This window comes from Cibotium barometz, chromosome 29 (assembly GCF_041138505.1).
Source record: "Cibotium barometz isolate CiBa-2024 chromosome 29, ASM4113850v1, whole genome shotgun sequence".
Classification (NCBI taxonomy): domain Eukaryota; kingdom Viridiplantae; phylum Streptophyta; class Polypodiopsida; order Cyatheales; family Cibotiaceae; genus Cibotium; species Cibotium barometz.
Genome location: NC_141074.1, coordinates 52,256,417 through 52,277,741, shown reverse-complemented (window position 1 = coordinate 52,277,741; position 21,325 = coordinate 52,256,417). Strand labels below are relative to the sequence as shown.

General features: G+C 41.0%; 1 protein-coding gene across 1 annotated transcript; it reads left to right on the top strand.

Annotated features, from left to right (window-relative positions):
* Positions 1–19,029: 19,029 nt before the first annotated feature.
* LOC147622347 (uncharacterized) lies at positions 19,030–20,570 on the top strand. The gene is made up of 3 exons (XM_086823576.1): positions 19,030–19,142; positions 20,134–20,377; positions 20,466–20,570. The coding sequence occupies exons 1-3, from the start codon at positions 19,030–19,032 to the stop codon at positions 20,469–20,471; spliced, it is 363 nt and encodes a 120-aa protein (XP_086679702.1). The 3' UTR covers positions 20,472–20,570.
* Positions 20,571–21,325: the final 755 nt, after the last annotated feature.

Below are 21,325 nucleotides of genomic sequence, written 5' to 3'. Positions count from 1 at the left end.
TCTCATGGGTGACTCTTGCGTTTGTAGGGCATGTGCAACAGCTATACTAGGATGTAACAACGCTGAGGACAATGTTAATGTCTCCCTTCTTCAGCATGTCCTTCAGGAGAAGGATATCATGGAAATGATAACAGGTTCTGGTAATGATAAGCTGCGAGAGACCCTTCGTCAACATTTCTTGAAGGAAATCAAAGAAATTGTCACACCCAAAGAGATGCTTGATATATGTGACTCAGCAGGTATTAGCCAGAAAGGTTACAGAGCAATGTACAGGTCAATCACTTTAGGGTTACGAGCAAAGGGAGTTACGCAATCCTTGCTTCCAACACTTTATAGCTTACAGATGGCAAAGAAGTGTGCTAATGGTGATATTGCATCCATGTTTAATGGTGGGTACAAGTGGGTGGAGGATATTATGCCAATGCCAACAATCAAACCCTTTGAATACAATGCATATAACAATGTCTACATTGACATGGAAGTGCTACAAAAAGCAATGATTCAGTACTATGGCCTCACACTTGAAGAGACAGGTGGAAATGCCGTGTTTGTCTTGAAGCTGGATGAATGTCAAGTGGTTAAAGGTCAAAGACTGGAGCGTGTGGCGAGCACTTAGAGGAAAGCCTTTAGACACCCAAGAGTTAGATGCAACTGAAGACAGCAACAATAGGGGTTAAGGGCATAAGCAAGACTACTACGGCATTCAATCAGAGAAGAACATCTGGTGGCAAGCAGCATGGGTCCTCCCAAAAGAGAACCATGATACCTTGAGGTGGTATTTTGAACGGTCTGGCATTCAACATGTCGTCTCTTGTCAGGTCAATGGTCAAAAGCTTGATGTTCTCGGAATAGGCTACTTTAACATTGAATGGCACTTGGGTGGCGATCTAAAAACCTTAAAGTGTATGTTGGGTTGTAAAACAGGTGCAAATACTATATTCTCATGTGTTTACTGTTGTCATTCCAAGACAGCAGTAGACTCAAGAGTAAAAGGGAAACAACCTAGCAAAGGCAAAAGTCAAAAACAGGTGGGTGCAAAAAAAGCAATTGTTTTTTATGACAAAGGAAAGGATCAAAGGTATGGCATAATGGCATATTAAGTTGTGACCAGAGCAAGCCACCTAGTCGTGACCAGGAGGACAATGCTTGGAACCCAATCTTGGACATTCCACTATGTCAAGTGCATGTGTGCACATTACATGCAAGACTTAGGATTTTGGATAAGCTATTGATGCTCCACATAAACTATGTCTGGAACATGGAGCCCGAAGATCGACGAGAAGAGTCGATACGTGCACTAGAGGGTGTACTTTCCTCTATGGGATTACATGCTGGAGCAGTGGTCTTGACAAAGGACAGAAAATCAAACCCTACACAAGACAACCCTAATAAAATTTGCATGGGTGGATCAAAGGCGAGACACTTGCTATCAAACCACTTGGGTTCTCATAGCCACACTGACTTTGAAATTTAGAAGAAGATATGTGATGTTACAACATATCGAGGAAATGATGCCAGGCTTGGCCTAAAACGTGCACGTGTATGGGAGGTGTGTAATAAAATGGTCGATCTTCTAGAGCGACCGCACCTGGATGACCATGGTATTGAGGCACTTAAACAAGCCACTTATAGATTTACAGAAGAAATGGTCGAGGCATGGGGAGAAACACACATTACTCACTACATGGTAATGTTATATTTCTTGTGTCCTTGTAGTATGTTCTTCATACTGTTTGTTGACTTTTTGTAATTTTCTATACAGCATATATTGTATGCACATGGGCCATACTTTCTCGATAGATATGGCTCTTTAGCACTTTGGAGCAATCAAGGCATGGAGAAATCACATTACCAAGCAAAGGCCGTGTATTTTAAGGGCACTCGCCATGGTGGTGGCAAAGTCAAGAGTAATGTGCTCCATGAAATGTTCAACTGGTTCTATCGCGTTCTGGTTGGCAAAAAAAGGCAGAAAACTCGTGGTAATTTGTCCCTTAGGCGTCAAATAATGAAAACTGTTAATGCAAGAAGAACTGAAGGATACAACAAATCAAATACTAGGGAGAGACTACGGCAGTGGGTAGCAAGCAAGCGTCGGTGTGGTTCCTCATGGGCTTAAACTCTCTGATTATAATCTTTTTTTGTTTTTAATTTTTCTAAAAGTTTTAAAAAATTATATTTATAGACATATTTAAGTCATTTTTCATTTCAATTTCTTCTTTGTGCTCTACTCTCTCTTGCCCTCCCACTATCTCTCGCACTCGTACATACCTAGGCCATTCCAGAAGAACAGGAGCAAGACTTGCGGTTTTTCGATCAACTCGGTCCACTACCTGCTACAGCAAAAAGGACAAATCTACCTATAGTAACAGAGCAAGAGGCAAAGGAGATGAGAGAAGAAGAGCGCAGGAAGGAGGCCAAAGAAGCGCAATGCAGGAAGGAAGCTGAAGAAGCAGAGCCTAGTAGAGAAGCGGAAGAAGAGCGGCGTCGAAAAGAAGCCGAGGAATGTCAAGGACAACCACCGGAGATTGTTATTGAGGCCGACACCCTAGAATAGCTAGAGGTTATCTTACAGAACAGGGAGGTCGAGCTCTTGTCTTATGGCATCACGAAAGATACCATTGACAAAGAGTTTGCTCTTGTGAGGGCGGCTTGGGAGACAGAAATGCAAAAGAGACAGCAGCCCAAAGAGGACGCAAGGAGGGCAAGCCAAGCACAGCCACAAGCAGCCACAACATCCAAACGTCCAGTCAAGACATGTGGCAAAAGAATGGAGGGCAAGTTTCGAGACCAACAAGAAGAGGAAGAGCGTGCACAAAAGAAAAAGAAGTTCAGGTCTGAACGACCACCGTGGGAGAATCAAAGACCACCACCGCCTCCACCGGTTATAAAGAAATTGCCTCCATAGGCTCCCACTCACTATAGTTTGAGGGAAAAATATCTACGTAGAGGAACCCAAGAACAATCAAAGCAGTGCTCAGTATACCATTATTAGCACACAATTGATTTAAAAACAAGAATATAAAGTGGTGAAATGACTTACAATTTGCAGGAAATCGTTGACGTTGGTCATGGTCTGCTAGTTTCAACTCTGTTGCCTTGTAAACATGTTGGACCTTGGCTAGCTTTTTTCCATCACGATCTTGTTTGAGCTCCAATATCCGCCCTTTCCAATGGTGACTTTGTATATCAACGTATCGCTTTGACACCTTGTGGGTTCCTCTTGTACTAGGCTGCATCGTAATCCAATTCCACTTCTCGTACTGTTTGATGTTCCAATGCCCATCCTCATCTTGACCACCACTGCTACAAGAGAGAGATTGAATACTGATCGGAGGCCTTCGAGCTCTAGAAGAAGACATCAGATGTATATATTAGGGAGATTATAAACCTTGATGGCAAAGAAAAATAGAATGGTGAGAAAAAAACTTAGACTAGGGAGATGTACAAAAGAGAAGGAGTTGTAGAGCAAGTTCCAAGGGCTTGGCTGTGCTATTACTACACTTTGAAAGAGGATATTAGAGGGGGTGAGAGGAGACAATGAGTAAGATTATGAGAGCCAAAGCATTTGCAACTCAAGCTTCCATAGCTTGGCTCTGCTGTTACACTCTGTAAAAGGAGGTTGGACAAGGTAGAAGGATGAAGTAAGGAAATGTAAGTGAGGATCAAACTTCCATAGCTTCTGAGAGGAGGTTGCAGATCAAGCTTCCATAGCTAAGCTCTGCTGTTACACTCTGTAAAAGGAGGTTGGACAAGGAAGAAGGATGAAGTAAGGAAATGTAAGTGAGGATCAAACTTCCATAGCTTCTGAGAGGAGGTTGCAGATCAAGCTTCCATAGCTAAGCTCTGCTGTTACACTCTGTAAAAGGAGGTTGGACAAGGAAGAAGGATGAAGGAAGGAAATGTAAGTGAGGATCAAACTTCCATAGCTTCTGAGAGGAGGTTGCAGATGAAGCTTCCATAGCTATAGATCTAGGTTTCTGAGTGAAGAGAGAGGTAGATCAAGAGGTAGATAGCTAAAAGTAGTCTAGAGAGTGAAAAACGCCCTGCTATGAGAAAGGGGGAAGAGAGAGCATTTTGGAGGGAACGTGGGAGAGAGGGATAGTGGAAAGTGAAGGGGAATGTGCATTGAATGCATGGGAACTCGTTTTTGGGCCTCTATCACTTTAGAGACCTTACTTAATGATGGCTGCAGGCTGCAGCTATCATTAAGTAAGGGATAGTGGAAAGTGAAGGGGAATGTGCATTGAATGCATGGGAACTCGTTTTTGGGCCTCTATCACTTTAGAGACCTTACTTAATGATGGCTGCAGGCTGCAGCTATCCTTTTCTATAAAAAATAAGAAAAAAATTCATATACGTATAAAATTTTTGAGTTTTAGTTGATTTTAAAAATTTAAAAAGAGCCTATTATTCTAAGTTTGACCACTACCTTCTAGGCTCTTACAAACCATTGGTTTCAGTCCACATGTAATCTCCCTATTTGTCTATTTCTTAATCACCTCCATTAGGCAATGGCAAATTAAAGGGCCCAAAAAGACTCCATTGAGTTCCTAATGCAGGCACAACTTGTATGGTCCTGGCTTTGGGTATAATGATCTACTTGGGCTGCTAATCTTTGTGTCTCGATTGCAAAGTCTCTTCTTCTTTGGCTCCAATAGCCTTGATTAGTGCCTCTACTTCCTACACTTCTTCTAATGTTCTATCGTCATGCATAAGCACTTATGTAGGGGGTGGGTTAATGGTCACAGTTGCTTAAAGTGCATGAATAAGGTATCAATGTGAACGCTCCCTGCTCAAAACGAAGAGACTACAACAGTTGCTGAAAGTGCATGGATAGGGTATCAACGTGAACGCTCCCTGATTGAAACGAAGAGACTACAACATCATGTTTCGCTTTGGAATTTACCTCAACTCTTCCATCATGTGGTCAATATGTACTACGGTTTGGTTCAGAGAGGTAGTAGCCAAGGCCAAACCTCTAAGGTAGCTACGTGGTCAAAAAGGTTGGTAGTTGGTGAGGAGCAAAGGAATTGAATGGCTTTTTTACAATTTTTAAAATTTAATTTTTTTTTGGGTATTAGAGAAACTTGTCCAAAGTGGGTTTGAGATAGTTTTGAACACTTTGGGAAGGGTCGTGCATGCACTTTTTTTCAAGCCAAGCAGAGCGTTTCCTAAAGTTGTCCCTTATGGAAAATTGTAATTTTTTTGGGTCTCATATATAGTGCACCAAAATGACCACAACGGCCTAAAACCTATAATAGGCAAGTTTGTACCTTTTCAAAATTTTCTACTTTTTACTTTTTTTTGTCCCTAGCCTTGTAACTTTTCCCTTTTATTTTTTTTAAAAACTTCTTTATTTTTTATTTTTTATTTTTTATTGGTTATTTTTTACGTTGCTTTTCTTTCTTTAAACAATTTGAACTTTACAATTTTCAATCTCACCACCACTACTCGAAAAGGGGTGTTGTCAGGATTTTTGATTTTTTCCTTTTTCCAATTTGTCTCCTTTGACTTGTGGCCTAGAAGCCTGCAAAAAAGCTTGCCCACATTAAATGTGGCCAGCCAATCAAGGCCAACAACTAGTGGCCCAAATTACAAGGATATTAAGCCCAATTAATCTATGGTATTAGCACTAATGGAAAAACATAAAAAAGGGACAAAACATAGAAATTAATCTGGTTTGTAAATCTGCCGCCCTAAATCGTTGTTCCCTCTCCAATTTCTCCATATAAGGAGTCAAAATTGGAATAAAGCGTATGCTTGAAACCCAATTTTAAGGTTTTTTTACCCCAATTGATTCAATTTCTAGCCCAATTTATTGTTTTTTTCTTTTGTGTGAATGTATGCAATGAACAAAAAAACAGAAATATGTAAAAATTAAAAGACACCCAAGTTTAAAAACATTCATTTCCTAAGCAAAAGTAGTAGAAATTACATAAATAATAAGAATATGCAAAAATTATAGAAATTACAAAAATTACAAAAATTACAACAGAAATTAACAAGATATTATAAGAGAAAGTAACTACAATGCAGAAAATATGACATTTTTTACTTCCTACTTTATTCTGGAACTGAAAAATAGAAATCTCATGAAATTCAACCACTCAAAATCCATTGTGGCTATGTAGTGGGCCTTTTTTCCGGTAGTGGCACCATTTATGAGAAGCCCCAACACCATGGGAAGGGTGTAGGGTGTAACTACATGTCATGCGGCTTTGCCCTTCCGCACTCGGGAGCACGATAGCTCAACTGAGAAACCAACAAGTCTTGGCCTAGCACACAAATGCACAGTCAGAGTATGTCACTCACCTCATGCAGGTCCTCTAGGATTCTCGTAGTAGGTAGCGTTGTTTGTCGAGCAGCCGCACCTGAAAGCTCCACTCCACCCCACTCCTGCACTCCAATGAAAGCTCAACCCTCACTATCTCTTGCTCTCTCACTCACACAATGGAGCATACAAGAGCTTAACACACACAAGAGATAAGTAAGGGGGGAGAGGAAAAGAGAACTCACTTAGTGTTAGATACTCGTAACGCCGCTACGAGCGCTACCACAGGAGGGGACGGCCTCTGGCTCACCACCCAGCCATAGAGGGAGAATGAGGATTGCCCCTCGTCCCCCACCAGGCTATATAGTGTGTGGCCTGCCGTCCACACTAGCCTGCCTGCCCATGACTCCGCATGGGCGTCCTCTCCCACTGAACCCCGGACATGGCCATCCGGTCTGCCGCCCGTCGGTCCACAGGCGTTACAGCCTACGTGACATTACCCTCCCCTTAAGAAGAGTTTTCGTCCTCGAAAACAAACTGGAAAAACCTTTTGGAAATTGCACTACGGCGTTCCCAGGTAGCTACCTCCCCATCCCTATCTGTCCATTTAACAAGTACCTCTTGGTACATTTTATGTCGGGTTTGTCTGTCACGATACCCTAGAATCTTTTCAGGTTCATGTGGTATCTTTGGTGGCTCTATCAAGTCCACCAAAATCTCTGGAGAAACTGCGTTCTCTAACCCATGAACTGATTTCTTCAGTTTACAGACATGGAAGACAGGATGGACTTGAGAACTTTTCGGTAACTCAAGTTTATATGCTACGTCCCCAATCTTCTTAAGGATTTTAAAAGGACCACAATATCTCAGAGAAAGTTTATCACACTTTCCCGTTTTCATGGTTTCGGACTGCGCAGGAACCTTGAGGAATACAAAGTCACCTTCTGCAAAGGTCACCTTTCTACGTCCTTTATCCGCATAAGTTTTAGCGCGATCCTGAGCTCTACGAATGCTCTCACGTGCGGCTCTGAGCATATCATTCATATCTTCAAGGAAATCCTTGACAGATTGAATCTTCTCCTTTTCTAGGCCTACAGCCATCGGAGATCTCAGCTGGAATCCATACATTAACATGAATGGTGTAAATCCAGTTGTCCGCTGAGTGTTTGGAGCTGTTATAGGCAAACTCCAATAAGGGCAAGTACTCTTCCTAATTAGATTGCTTCTTAATAACATAAGAATGCAACATATCCTCTAGAATTTGGTTAACTCTTTCAGTTTGACCATCAGACTCCGGATGATCTGCCGTACTCATACTCAAAGTAGTATCCAACTTTTTGAAGACTTCCCTCCAAAAATGACTGTTGAACTTTCTATCTCTATCCGACACTATATCTGCGGGCAGGCCATATAGCTTGTAGAGATGTTCAATAAAGAGTGTTGCCAACTCTGGCGTTTTAACAGTTTTCTTCGTGGCGATAAACTTTGCCATTTTAGTTAACCTGTCCACTACCACCCACACCGAGTCATTCCCTCGACTCGTCTTGGGTAAACCGGTAATGAAATCCATGGAAATGCTTTCCCATTTCCCTTGAGGAATCTCCAGCGGATGGAGTAGTCCTCCAACCTTAAGACGTTCATGTTTATTGACCTGGCACTTACTGCATTTCAGCACATAAGTTTGGACGTCCTTAAACAAACTAGGCCAATAAAACTGTCTTTTTACTAGTGCATAGGTCTTCTGAATCCCAGGATGACCCGAACTTGGACTATCATGACTTTCTTTAAGAATTTGGGCCCGAAAGTCACCAATAGTTGGTACACATACTCTACCCTTGTGTAGAGTAAGTACCCGTCGTCAATGGAGTAATTAGCATATTTCTCCCCCCGACGAAGTTTATCACTCCCCTTTGAAGCCGTGGCAGTCAAAGGTGATGAAGGGCCTACGTCAAAGCTCTCCGGCTCCAAACTATACCCAGAAGACACGGCTAGTCTCTCCGGACTAACTCTCGCTTCCCTTCCCCTTGCACCTTCGGCCAGTCTCTCCGGACTAGCAATTTGTGCCAACGAGGGAGGTGGTCGCGTCTGTGAAGAAGTGCGTACGCGTACAGCGCGCCAAACCTTTGTAAAAGATGGATCGTGCTCACATAAACCACGTAGGGACTCCAAGAAATCATTCTTGAAGACTGTGAAACTAAGTTCATTAATCTGTGGCATGCGACTAAGTGCATCTGCCACCACGTTATACTTACCTTTCTGGTAACGTATCTGAAGGTCAAACTCCTATAAAATCTCCGCCCACCACCGAGCTTTTCTACCCTTCAGTTCATTTTGACTTGAAAGCCATTTCAAAATTTCATGGTCCATCCGGACCTCAAAAGTAGCACCATATAAATAGTGTCTCCACTTTTTCAGTGCATGAACTATCGCTAGTAACTCTCGCTCGTAAGCCGAGTAGTTACGCTGCGCACGATCTAACTTTTTACTCTCAAATGCAATTGGGCGTCCCCTTTACTCTCAAATGCAATTGGGCGTCCCCTTTGCATAAGTACGGCCCCAATGGCCTCATTACTAGCATCTGTTTCCAAAACAAACGGCTCATTTAGATCGACAATACTCAAAACAGGTGCATCTGCTACGGTCACCTTGAGCTTATCAAAGCTCTTCTGTTGGGCTTCCCCCCAACTAATGTTTTTAGTCTTTGACCGTAAATAACTGGTCAGTCAACGGGACTACGATCTTCGCATAGTCCTTCACATATTGTCGGTAGAACCCCGACATGCCAAGAAAAATCTGCAGTTCCTCGAGATTCTTCGGCGAGGCGCTGGCCATTTAAGAATAGCCTCTACTTTTTCTGGCTCCATCCGCGTACCATCGGCGGATATAATATGGCCAAGGTAGTGAATTTCTGTTTCAAAAAATTCACATTTGCTCTTCTTTGCAAATAGTTTATGCTCTCGCAACAACTCGAACACTAGACGCAAATACTCTATGTGTTCTTTTTGTGTCTTACTGTACACAAGACTATCATCTAGGAAAACTACTACGAATTTTTCCAGATATGGACGTAAAATGCTGTCCATTAGCGTCATAAATGTCGCTGGAGCATTGGTTAGCCCAAATGGCATAACCAAAAATTCAAAATGCCTGAAAACGGGTCCTAAATGCTGTCTTCGCAACATCTTCTGCTTTTATTCTAACCTGATGATATCCTGATCTCAGGTCTATTTTTGTAAAGTATCTCGATCCATAGAGTTGATCAAACAACTCATCCATGCGTGGCATTGGATACTTGTTCTTAATCGTTATCTGATTAAGAGCCCTATAGTCTATGCACATCCGCATAGATCCGTCTTTTTTCTTTACCAGAAGAATAGGCGATGCCCACGGACTTGAACTAGGCCGAATGAAGCCTTTGTTCAAATATTCCGTCAATTGTTTTTCCACCTCCTGTGCCTCGGAGTGGCTTAATCTATAGCATAAGGTTGATGTGGAGCTAACTCTTTATCTGATCTGGTGTTTAAGCCAACAAATTGTAAACAGCCAATGAGATTAGCATAAGGTTGATGTGGAGCTAACTCTTTATCATGAGTCGTAGGCTGTATACTTGGTGGAGCTTACAAGACATGGAGTATTTGCAGAATGAGCATTGACTAGACCAAATTTTTCAATAATATCGTCAATGAATTTTGATTGACGAAGAAACAAGATACCTTTCTAGTGATAGCGCTGAACTTGAATACCAAGACAAGAGTGAATCTCACCAAGATCCACCATCTCAAAAGCCGATGATAAAATCTTCTTTATGAGTTGCATAGAGTCAAGATTATTGGAAACAAGTATGGTATCATCGACGTATCGACGTATAGAGCAAGAATAACAAATAGAATACCTTCGTGCTTGACATATATATTAGGATCAGAGAAACAAGAGATAAACCCTTTCGATGTGAGGAAGAGATCAATTTTGATATACCAAGAACGTGATGCCTATTTCAAACCATAAAGAGTGCGATGAAACGACACACAAGATGTTCCTTAACAGGAATTAAAAATCCTTCTGGTTGTTCTTCCATATAAATCTCTTCTTTGAGATCACCATTAAGAAAAGCAGTTTTCACATCCATCTAATGAATCTCCAAATCAAAATGAGTAGCAAATGCCAAAAAGACACGTATGCTAGTCATGCAAACAACAAGGAAAAATGTATCATGATAATCAACACCTGTAACTTGTGAGTATCCTTTTGCAACCAAATTTGAACTTATCAAAAGATCCATCAGCCTTTGTCTTTGTTTTATATACCCATTTGCACTTGATAGGAACATGATCAGGAGGCAAATCAGTAAGAACCCATGTACCTTTGGAAATCAAAGAATCATATTCAGCTTGCATGGCCTCCTGCCACCATGGATCCTTTTGTGGAGAAGAGATAGCTTCTGTATAAGTTGTCGGATCTTCATGAACATTCATAGCATCATCAAAATTGTCAGCATAGACATGATTTGAACCATGTTCAATATCACTGGGAAAGATCAATGTATATATCAAGATTATCACTAGAATTCTTTATAGGGTGGTCTTCAGAATCCTTCATAGGAGAAGAAGGATGCACAACATCTTGAGAGATACAATGATTATCAAACAGAAAAGGAAAAGTAGTGAGAAAGGATTGTGTATCATCAGAATCCTTACTAGACCATGTACCTCCCATCGAAAGTTCATCATCGAATATAGCATCACGACTGATGATGACTTTCTGAGAAGTAGGATCATAAAATTTATATCCTTTTAGAATCATCAGAATATCCAATAAATATAACTTTCAAACCAAGAGGATCCAACTTTTGTCGCGTTTCTTTGGGCACGTGAATATAACCAATGCATCCAAAGGTGCAAAAATGTGATACAGAAGGAGTTTTCCCTATCCAAATTGTAATGGGAATCTTACCAACAGGTGCAGTTGTGGGGAGATTATTTTGAACAAAGACTACTATATGAACTACTTTAGCCCAAAAGCTCCTGGATAATCCAGAATGAATAAGCATACATCTCATAGCATTAAGGATAGTTCGATTCTCACACTCTGCTGCAATGCCATTTTGTTGAGGAGAATATGAAACAGTAAACTCATGATGAATTCCTTGTTCAATACAATAGTCATCGAAGAGATTTGAAATATATTCTCCACCGTTGTCACTACAGACAATCTTGATAGTGACCAGTATAAAGTTCAACTGCTTTCCAATATTGCTTGAATATGGATAAGGCTTCAGACTTATGCCTCAAGAGAAAAACAAATGTGAAACGAGAGAAATCATCAATGAAGGTTATGAAATAACGATAATGAGATTTGGAGGGAGGAAAAGGTCCACAAATATCCATATGAATGAGATCTAAAAGGGCATGTGCATGTGTAGAGGTAGAGATATGAAAAGGTTGTCGTCGATGATGCTTTCCAAGAGCACAATACTCTCACAGATGCCCATATGAGGACGAGCTTTAAGATCCATACCTCTGACAAGATCATGACAATGAATATCAAGAAGCGTTGCAAAATCCGAATAGAAAAATCGATGATACCATAACTTGCAATCAAGATCTCCTAGAGAAGTAACAACATTTGCAAACATCATCATTCAAAGAGAGCTCAAACAGATTACCACATTGAGGAGCTATTACGATAGTATGCCCATCCTTCTCAATTCGACACTTTGTATGACAAAACCAACAAAAAGACCAAGATCAACAAGCCGAGAAACAGAAAGAAGATTCCTTTGAAGATCTGGAACATGCAAAACTCCTTGCAATATTCTGGTAGAGGAAAGGGTGCCAAGATATAGATCACCAACACCTATGACTTGACAAGTAATGTCATCAGCAAGATACACCAATTTCTTAATTAGAAGATCATGATAATTATGAAGCCATTGAGATTGGTAAGTCATATTACCAGTAGCACCAGAATCAACAATAAAAAGAGAACCATCCCAAACAAGAAGTACTCTTCCAGGAGAACTATCATGATGAACACAGTTTACCTCCTGATGATTATGTTCATCACACTACTTGTATGTTGAGCAGCATATGCATGATTGCAATCTTGATCATATCGCCTTTTGAAACAACGATGAGATGGATGATCTGTACAACCACAATAGTCATAAGGAGTACGATTTTTGGAGGTCAAAAAGCGAGCCAAGAGCAGCGAGCACAAAGCAATGAGTAGAGCTCAAGTTCTTGTGAAAGTGAGCAGGTAGGGGCATGGTATGATGTTAAGCGAGCATGCAATGTTAAAGAGAAGAGTGGAACCACAGTGCAATTCTGTAGCAATCAAACAAAGAACACATGAAATGTTCTAAAATGACCATTGCAATAAATTTTTTTTCAAACCAATGGTGCAGATACAAAAAATCACTATTAAACCCATATTGCTTGGCTCGCTAAAAAGATGTTGAATCTATATTATTCACAATGTTGGAGAGCCATTAGCAAACAAAAGACAATAGACAGGAAAATTTATAAAATAACCAAAACATTTCCAAAACAATCACTAATAAACTCGTACTACGGTTCAGCTGGTATGACACCCATACATATGTCAACTAAAGTGGGTTGCAGGTTCCTAAAGCTGTTGAGGATGACTTCTAATAGACTTAGTTAGCATGTCTTTTACAATTCTCTCAGAAATACAAACTTGATGAATATGCATATTGTTATTCACATCCTGTCCAATAATCATTAAGAACACAAAGTATATGTGCTTGCATGCAAGATATGGTCTTTTCTTGGCCACTCTATCTCTGAACTCCACACATGAACACATTGGATTCTTCTGAATAGTGACCTCTATCAGAGGTGTGTCTTGGCTCCCATTGGTCAATGGATTAATACTAAATGTTTCCTTTACCCCTTCTATATGTATATGGCTGCCTACAATTTCTGCATGCATATCTAAGGCCGCAGTGATTTGACCAAATGCAGCCTTTGAAATTCCTCGTCGATATGGAAATTGTTTCACCGCCTTGTTTGTCTCGCTAGTGCCTTTTGCAAGCTCCTTTTCTAGAAAAAACTCAAGAGGAATACCAATGTCATATCTTGCTCTAATAAGCTTGTAGGCTTCTTTCACTTGTTGTAACTTGGTACCTTTAAGCAATGGGCCAAACACAAGGGACATCCTCTGGTGGATGTAATATTGTCTTTGTAATTTTCCAAGTGTGCCTAATATCTGTATTACAAAAATAGCAATACTTCTCCTTTTTCCAGGAGGATAGTTGACAATCACTCCAAAAACAAGGACTGACATCACCCCCTCACAACTTTGAGCTACACTTTTTCCCCGATGCCCAGTGGTTGCACTCAACTCGATTCACTGTTGGTATCCTCCGCAAGGCCCATTTTGTATCATGCACATCACTTTCAAGGCTCTCTAAAACTTTGCATTGCTCATCGACCTCTATTGCAGGCTCTAACCTCTCTCTTGTCACATAGTTAAACTCAGGCCTATGGCTAGAGTTGCCAAAGTTTTCTTCTGTCGAGTCGTGTAGTGGCCTTTTGGCTCGAATAGTTTTATTCTCACCCTTGAATTTTACCCTATTTGTAAACATAGGGGTCCCCGCCCGCTGCATCATCCACTGCTCGTGAGGTAGCTATTGGGGATGGACTTGCTTTCTGTCCTCGAGAAAGAGCTCTCTCAACCAAAAGCTCCAATGTAGGCCCACAACCTGTGTATTTTTCTTCCAAGAAAGCCAGTTGTCTGGCACATTGGAAGTAAGCATTGATTAGATCTGTCACACAAGCATCATAAAGACTAATCTTTTGCCTATACCCCTCCCCTGCCAACCAGCTTGCATGCTTGGTCTCCGACATATTTGTCCTTGGGACAAGAGCATTGACAATAGGCTCTCCATCCTACAAGAGAGTGGTAGAAATTGATTAAAAACAATGCAGTGCACATAAGTAGGAGGCACACAATAATACAATGATTACAAACATTACCTTTAAAATGAAATGACCCCATCGACTAACCCTATAGTGCCACCAACTCAACCAGCTAACAAGCTTAGGGATGTTTCTATCAGAGCTGCCTTGCCAGTTGCCCACCATGCTCGTATCCTGCGAAATTGCTGAAGGGCACTTTCTTTGTTTGGGGCAGTCCTCCACTTCTCACACATCTCCCTGTGCTTTTCTTGATGTGGTACCTCTGTGTGTGGACACAAAGGTTGTCTTCCAAATGCCATAAACATGACCTTTCCCTTTCAATCATCTCCTTACCGCCGTCGTTGAAGACACGTCTCACTGCATTCCAATTAGCGCCAGCCTCATCCGCCATAAACCCAAAAAATTTTGCTACCTTCCCTGTGTGCTCCACCATTACCATGTTTTCCCAAAACATGACTTGAGCATCCTCATCCTCTTCTCTAAATTCACAAGTTGCTATTGTCAACAGCTCACCAATTCTGCATGCCGCAAATGGAAACAGAGTTATGTTAAAGACAAAACAAGCAATGCTCTCTACCGCTTGTAACTTACATGTGGTCATAAACATGTGCTCCCATTGTATGCCATCCAGTATCCATACTATTCTTTGCTAAATTGCACTTCCTACGTACTTTTTGACATTTATCAAACTTTGCAACTCTTGCGACATCTCTTGCAGCTCCCTCTCTGTCAAGAATTCTCCCTGTGCCTTGTCATCATCAGTGAACGCTCTTAGAACCACCTCCCTTGCCACAATCATTTGTACCTTTCTGGGCCCAGCATTGTGGTCGATGCCCACTGCACATGCTACAAAGGCCTTGATATTTCGTATCGATGCTCGGCACATTCCCTTGGAAACCATGTGTGTATGTTTGCCATAATGAATAAATAGTTTGCTGTGCATTGATTCTTTTGGCATAAAATAATAGACACAAGCAAGACATTCTTTAAGACACATTGGCACATGCTTGCAGAAAAAACACTCAAGGTTCCCGAAGCTCCCAATTGCTAAATTCCCATATTTTGGAGATTTTATCAGCTGCCCATTCCAGTGGAGTTTGTTTGGTTGATTCATACGTGTCCTAAAGGAGCAGTGCTCATTCATGCACTGGAAGGTTCCCCCACAGAAGCTCTTCCTAAGAACAAAAGTTTTATTGGCCCTAGTTTGTATTTGTGGCTTTGTCCAAATGTTGCCCTCGTATTTTTGCTCCATCCCTTCCATACCTTTCCCACCTTCAAGCTCGTACGTACTGAACTCTGGGTACACCTTGGGAAGCTCTTTTACCTTGCCTTTGTAATCACAATCATGGATTGAAGTGTGCAAGACATCAGTAGGAGGTAACATGCAGATTATTTGAAAGCAAGAGACTGCACTATCAAAGTGAACATCTTCCTCTTCCAAATGTTGAAAGCACTTTTCCATAGGAGAGACCTCTACCTCCTCTTGCAATGACCCATGTGCCTAGACATTGATTTCTTCTATCTCTTCAGTGTCCAAGTCACTCTGCAAAGCACAATGCTCTCTAATTCAATGCACAATGCAAAACAAAAAATGTCAAAGTCAAAGTTAATGCCACTTGCATTGGAGTACTCTTGCGAGAACCGGGAGGAAATATAGTTGAGGGGCCTTGTTCTGGGGTCTCAAAATAATTCTCTGATTTGGCAATATATACAGAGGACAATGAATGCTCCAGGATAAAATATGCCTCATCTCCAATCCCTGCATACAAGTGTAAAGGACAAATGGGCTCATACTCTCCTCCAATTTCAAGTACGGGCTCCACATTTATCCCACCAATAGTTCCAAGCTTCCCCCGGATCATGTTGATTGACACAAGACATTTGCCATTCGAAAAGGGGACTCGGATGCATGCACCCATTGTAGAATGGAGGAAAACACGAGCCTCCCTGCATAATGCAATCACAACAACAATTAAGGAATTTACATTGAATAGATATTAGCCAAAAATATTTTGATACTAGATGTTCTTGCTCTAATCAATAGCATATACCAGCCATAATACAATTTTACCAGGCTCATTATAAGACTATGGGTAAAAGCAAATAAAAATATTTATTGCAAAAACAGTCATAATGAAGGGTATCAAAAAGAGTACATGTTGTATATATGTATATATGTTTGTGTGTGTGTGTGTGTGTGTATGTATATACACACACACACACACACACATTTGCTTTGTGTTAGTTCTTGCGCTTTTTCATAATCTCCTATTAGATTTCAAAAACTCTAACAGTTGGATCCCATAGCATAACTGTGCTAGCTAGATTTAAAAAAATCAGAAAAATATTGACCAAACCCTTAAATTTTAGTGTTGAAATTCATTAGTGTTAGGATAAAAAAATTTGTCCAGTGCCTAACTTAGGGTTTTTAGTAGTCGGCTACGTCTTATGAAGCAATTACTTAAGGCTTTTAGTAATCTTCCCTCGAACACACACGCAGAGAAGCGATCATGAAGCATCATACATCTCCCCAGCAAAGAAACGCTGATCTCATGCGCAGGGCCCTCTCCCCACTCCAATCTTTCTCCCCAACAAAGAGATGCAGAAAGGTATCATCCATGAATTTGTGCTATTTTGCTTGAATGAATTTGTGCGCTCAGCGCACAAAATAATAGGATGTTTTGCTGCCGCCACACTCCACACACAGTATGAGATGTGCGGCGTTACTTCTTGCTATTTTTCTTGAATGAATTTGTGCGCTCAGCGCACAAAATAATAGGATGTTTTGCTGCCACCACACTCCACACACAGTATGAGATGTGCGGCGTTACTTCTTGCTATTTTTCTTGAATGAATTTGTGTGCTCAGCGCACAAAATAATAGGATGTTTTGCTGCCGACCATTGAAAAAATCATCACGATTTTGAGTTTGTTTCAAGCTTCGAGGGGGCGCTGCCCCCGAACTCCCTCGCCAAGGGGTGTGCGCTCAGCGCACAAAATAATAGGATGTTTTGCTGTCTCGACCATTGAAAAAATCATCACGATTTTGAGTTCGTTTCAAGCTTCGGGGGCCGACGGCGACAGAAATTTAGAGAGAGTAGTGTAAGAACATGCTATCTATATGGTGCTGTCTCAAACACATTGCATAGACTGTCTCTCTTACTACTGTCTATATTATGCATAGACTTTGTGTATACAAGAAGCTCAAAAAACTAGGTGGGCACATTGAGAGCATGGGAGCTTTCACAGTATCAATTATGGACTTGGAAGGGGAGGAGACACCATTGACACAAGAGAGGGAGGAATCTTGGGATGAGCATTGGAGGACTGTGAATCAACAATTTGAGGAATCTCTTGCACTTGACCCCGATTGGGGTCCGTACTTGAGCCAAAAAATGGTGCATATTCTTGATGGTAATAATCGACACAATGCTTGGATGGACTGCATTTCTACAGGTGAGTTCTCATTGGGATGTTATAGTTTCTTATGCTTCTTTGTCCTTCCTAATTTTGTGTTTTATTACAGGGTTTCAAGGGGATTTGTCCATGCATTGTTGTGTTCTCTGTAAATTTTATGTGTTCGAGCGGAGGGATGTGGGTGAGCTTATGTTTTCATTGTCCAGGTTGAACAAGTAAGTTAATTTGTTATCAAAGTCTCCTTCTATGTCAAGTAAGTTGTTTGTACTCAAGAATATTAACATATTTTTTCTTTGTTTTGTAGGACGCATGATTATGCATTTGTGCCAACCACATTTGGTGATCGTCTATTTCAACTAAGAAGATTAGGAGAGTCCGACCTAACAACTCTCATGGCACATTTGGACAATGAGGACAAGCTGTGGGTTGAGAGAGAGATGCAGAGTGCGTCTGCCAGAGGAAGGCCCAGTTGGCTTCATTTGCCAATCTAGATTATGACTTGGCTCTTGTTCAAGGACGAGATGGAGCAAAAAATTGATGAGGCATCAAATGGACCACTTGCCGAGTCTGCTAGGGAGAATGTGACTCGAAAGATAGAAGTTCTCTACAGAGAAAAAACATCAAAATATGCAAGGATTGCTGATCCCTCCAACGGTGAGGCCTTTTGGTGTGCGGTGCTCTCCCTCCCATGGCACGCGTCAACCAATCATGTGGCCACAGAGGAAAAGCTCAATATGATAGGTTCTGCATGCATCGGAGACACAGATAAGGCTCACATTGTCAAGCTATTGGACAACTCTCAGGCTGCAGTGCGATCACTTGAGGGTATGCCAAATGATAAGACAAAGGTTAGGGAATGGCTTCACATGTACTCCTACTGGCTTCAGATCACGGAGCTGGGTTTGAGAATCCAAAATGATATTAAAAATGCCAATCAAGTCAGGTTGCCAGGTGAGAGCCGATTCACCTCTTTTGTTGTTCTATGTAGAAGAAAGTACTTCAAAAGGGCTTTCAAAGCGCACGAAGGAAGCATAAAATTTAGCCATGATATTGACCATCAACCAGGCCTACAAAGTGCTGCACGGCGAGTCGTTTACAGGTTTTCCTACAACATAACCCAGATATTCCTTGTTAAAAAACATGCATACTTCTTTCTGTGTGTTGTTTTATCATTTGGGCTTTGGCTTGCAGATGGTTGCTTTTTGAAATTGAGGAGCACCAATTGGATATTTTACCCCCTCTTGCTAGTGTGTGGCTTTGTGTTGACAATCAATCTTATATGTATGTCGATTTGAAGCTTGGAAGAGTACGTGATTGAATTTGTCATATTGAATCCATGATTGAGAAACATGTTCATATTGAGGGTGAGTTGTGTTTACCCATGTTTGTCATTGAACAGGCCATGTCAAGCATGGAGTCTCATTTCTGCCCGTGGTGGTTGGACCTTGAAAGAAACCATGTGCCTAAGGAGGAGCTTGATCCTGTATCGCCAACAGAAGTCTATATTGGAGCTTCGTAGCTAGCAAATTGATCATAATGAGGCCACATCCACATCACATGCAATATCGATTGCATCGGCTTCTTTTCGTAAAGTCATTGCCAGTGAATTTAGGGAGGGAAATAGTGAATCGTGCATTGGAGGAGCAATGGAGGCAAATAGGGAGCAAAGTCAACAACAGACATCCAATAGTAGTGCAGGCAGGATACAACCAACTGACATCATAACCAAGACATTGCAAGCTCCAGGTATGTTATACCTTCAATGTCAGTATTGAGGACCTTGCAGCTACTTTTGTGAACATGGAGGATGCATCCTCATTGGGAAAGCAAGTGCTTGACGCCATGAATGTTATTTGCACAGTAGGGAATGTCAAGAGTAGAGGGTCCGATTACTGTGTGGAGTTGATATTTGCAGACTTCCCCTCAAATATCATCATTGGAGGTTATGTTGCAAACAAGGTTCCATATTGGAATAAGATTAGGGATGGCATGTATGACTCTACTTTTAAAGTTGTTGATTCTTGTCTCTCGGATCGAGGCTTCTTTACATGCCTTTACACTATGGAAGAAGGAGTGACCATTGAGCAAGTTGCACAGAGCGGTGGGTTTGGCATTTATCATAGACAGGTTGTGAGGTCTACTCCACCTATTGGGAAGAAGATGGGGCAAATGATTACTACCCAGGTATTGGTGTTGTTCTCTTTGGGGCTGTCATTTGTGCAAATCTTCTTTGTCCCATTTAAGGTGAAAATGCATGAGCAACCAATGTGTCTTTGCTTGTAGATCACTTGTCTAATATTGGTTGTTTTTGTTCGCTCAACATCTCCTGCTACAAGCTTTGTGATGCATGGGGATCAGCTAAGGGATTTGGCACTAGGTGATAATCTTGATGTAGGGCAAGATCTTATCTTTGACATGTATGTACACATTCAAATCAAGATAGAATTTAAAATGATTTTCGGTGATCTTTATGGCATATGATTAATGGTTTGTGTGAGTTTTCAAGAGTGCCATCGGAGGATCTGTTGGTGAAGAGAAAGGGTAGACCATGGCAGGGCGGTTGTCAGAGAGGTCAGCAGCTTAGCAAATACATCGTCTCTGTCTTCAGTCGTCCTGGGGACACGATTTTGGATTTGTTTGCTGGCACTGGAACTCTTGGGCTAGTGGCAGCATTTATGGATTGCAATCTCATAATGTTAGACAAGGATGAGCGGATCTATGATCACCTGTTAGAACCATACTCAGCAAAGGTATGCATGTTGAAAAGATAAATATGTTAGTAGAGAATAATTTTGTATTGATAAAGCTTATTTTCTTTTCTTTGTGTCTCTTGCACAGTTATGAGGATCACATGTCTACATCAGAATGCCATTAGAGATAGTCTTTTTTTTAATTGAGACAATCATTTTTTTGGGACTATTGGAAGTAATGTTTTGATGGATGTTATCCTTGTGAATATTTTTTACAACATCATGTAGCTGATTGTTGGACAATTTTTATTTGGATTATAAAATTTTTAAATCCTATGGTTATGGTTTCTAAAGAGTATTATATTGTTGTGTCAGTAGTATGGCTAATTAAAATTGGTGTGCATTTTAATGGCTTGATTTCTATGCTCTCTCGTTCACTGTGGTTTCCATGTGGTTGCAACAATAGTTTGTTTCTATTAGTAGCTCAATGACCAATTCAACGTCTTTTTAGCGAGCCAAGTAGTATGAGTTTTGTAGTGATTTTTTATATCCACACCATTCATTTGAAAATGCTTTTTTAGTCTTCTTTGTTCTGTTCATTATAGAGTTGCACTATGGTTTCACTCTTCTCTTTAACATTACATGCTCCCTTAACATCATACCATGCCCCTACTTGCTCACTTTCACAAGGACTTTATTTCAACTCACTGCTCTGTGCTCATTGCTCTTGGCTCGCTAAATAGACGCACCCTTGGTGGTAATGCCATGTTCCTCATCATATTGACATGCCCAATAATCAAAGATAGTAATCACAATAGGAACAATGTTTATTAGGATAGGAAAGTCAAGAAGAATTGCCACCATGATAAGAGCGACCACCACAAGTAAAACACAAAAAGAAATGCTTACAAGCAATATAAGCCGTTTCGGAATCTGCGACTTCTTGTGTATTCAAAGCAATGTCAGAATTCTCTATACGATGTTTATGTCGTTTGAGAGTATTCAACG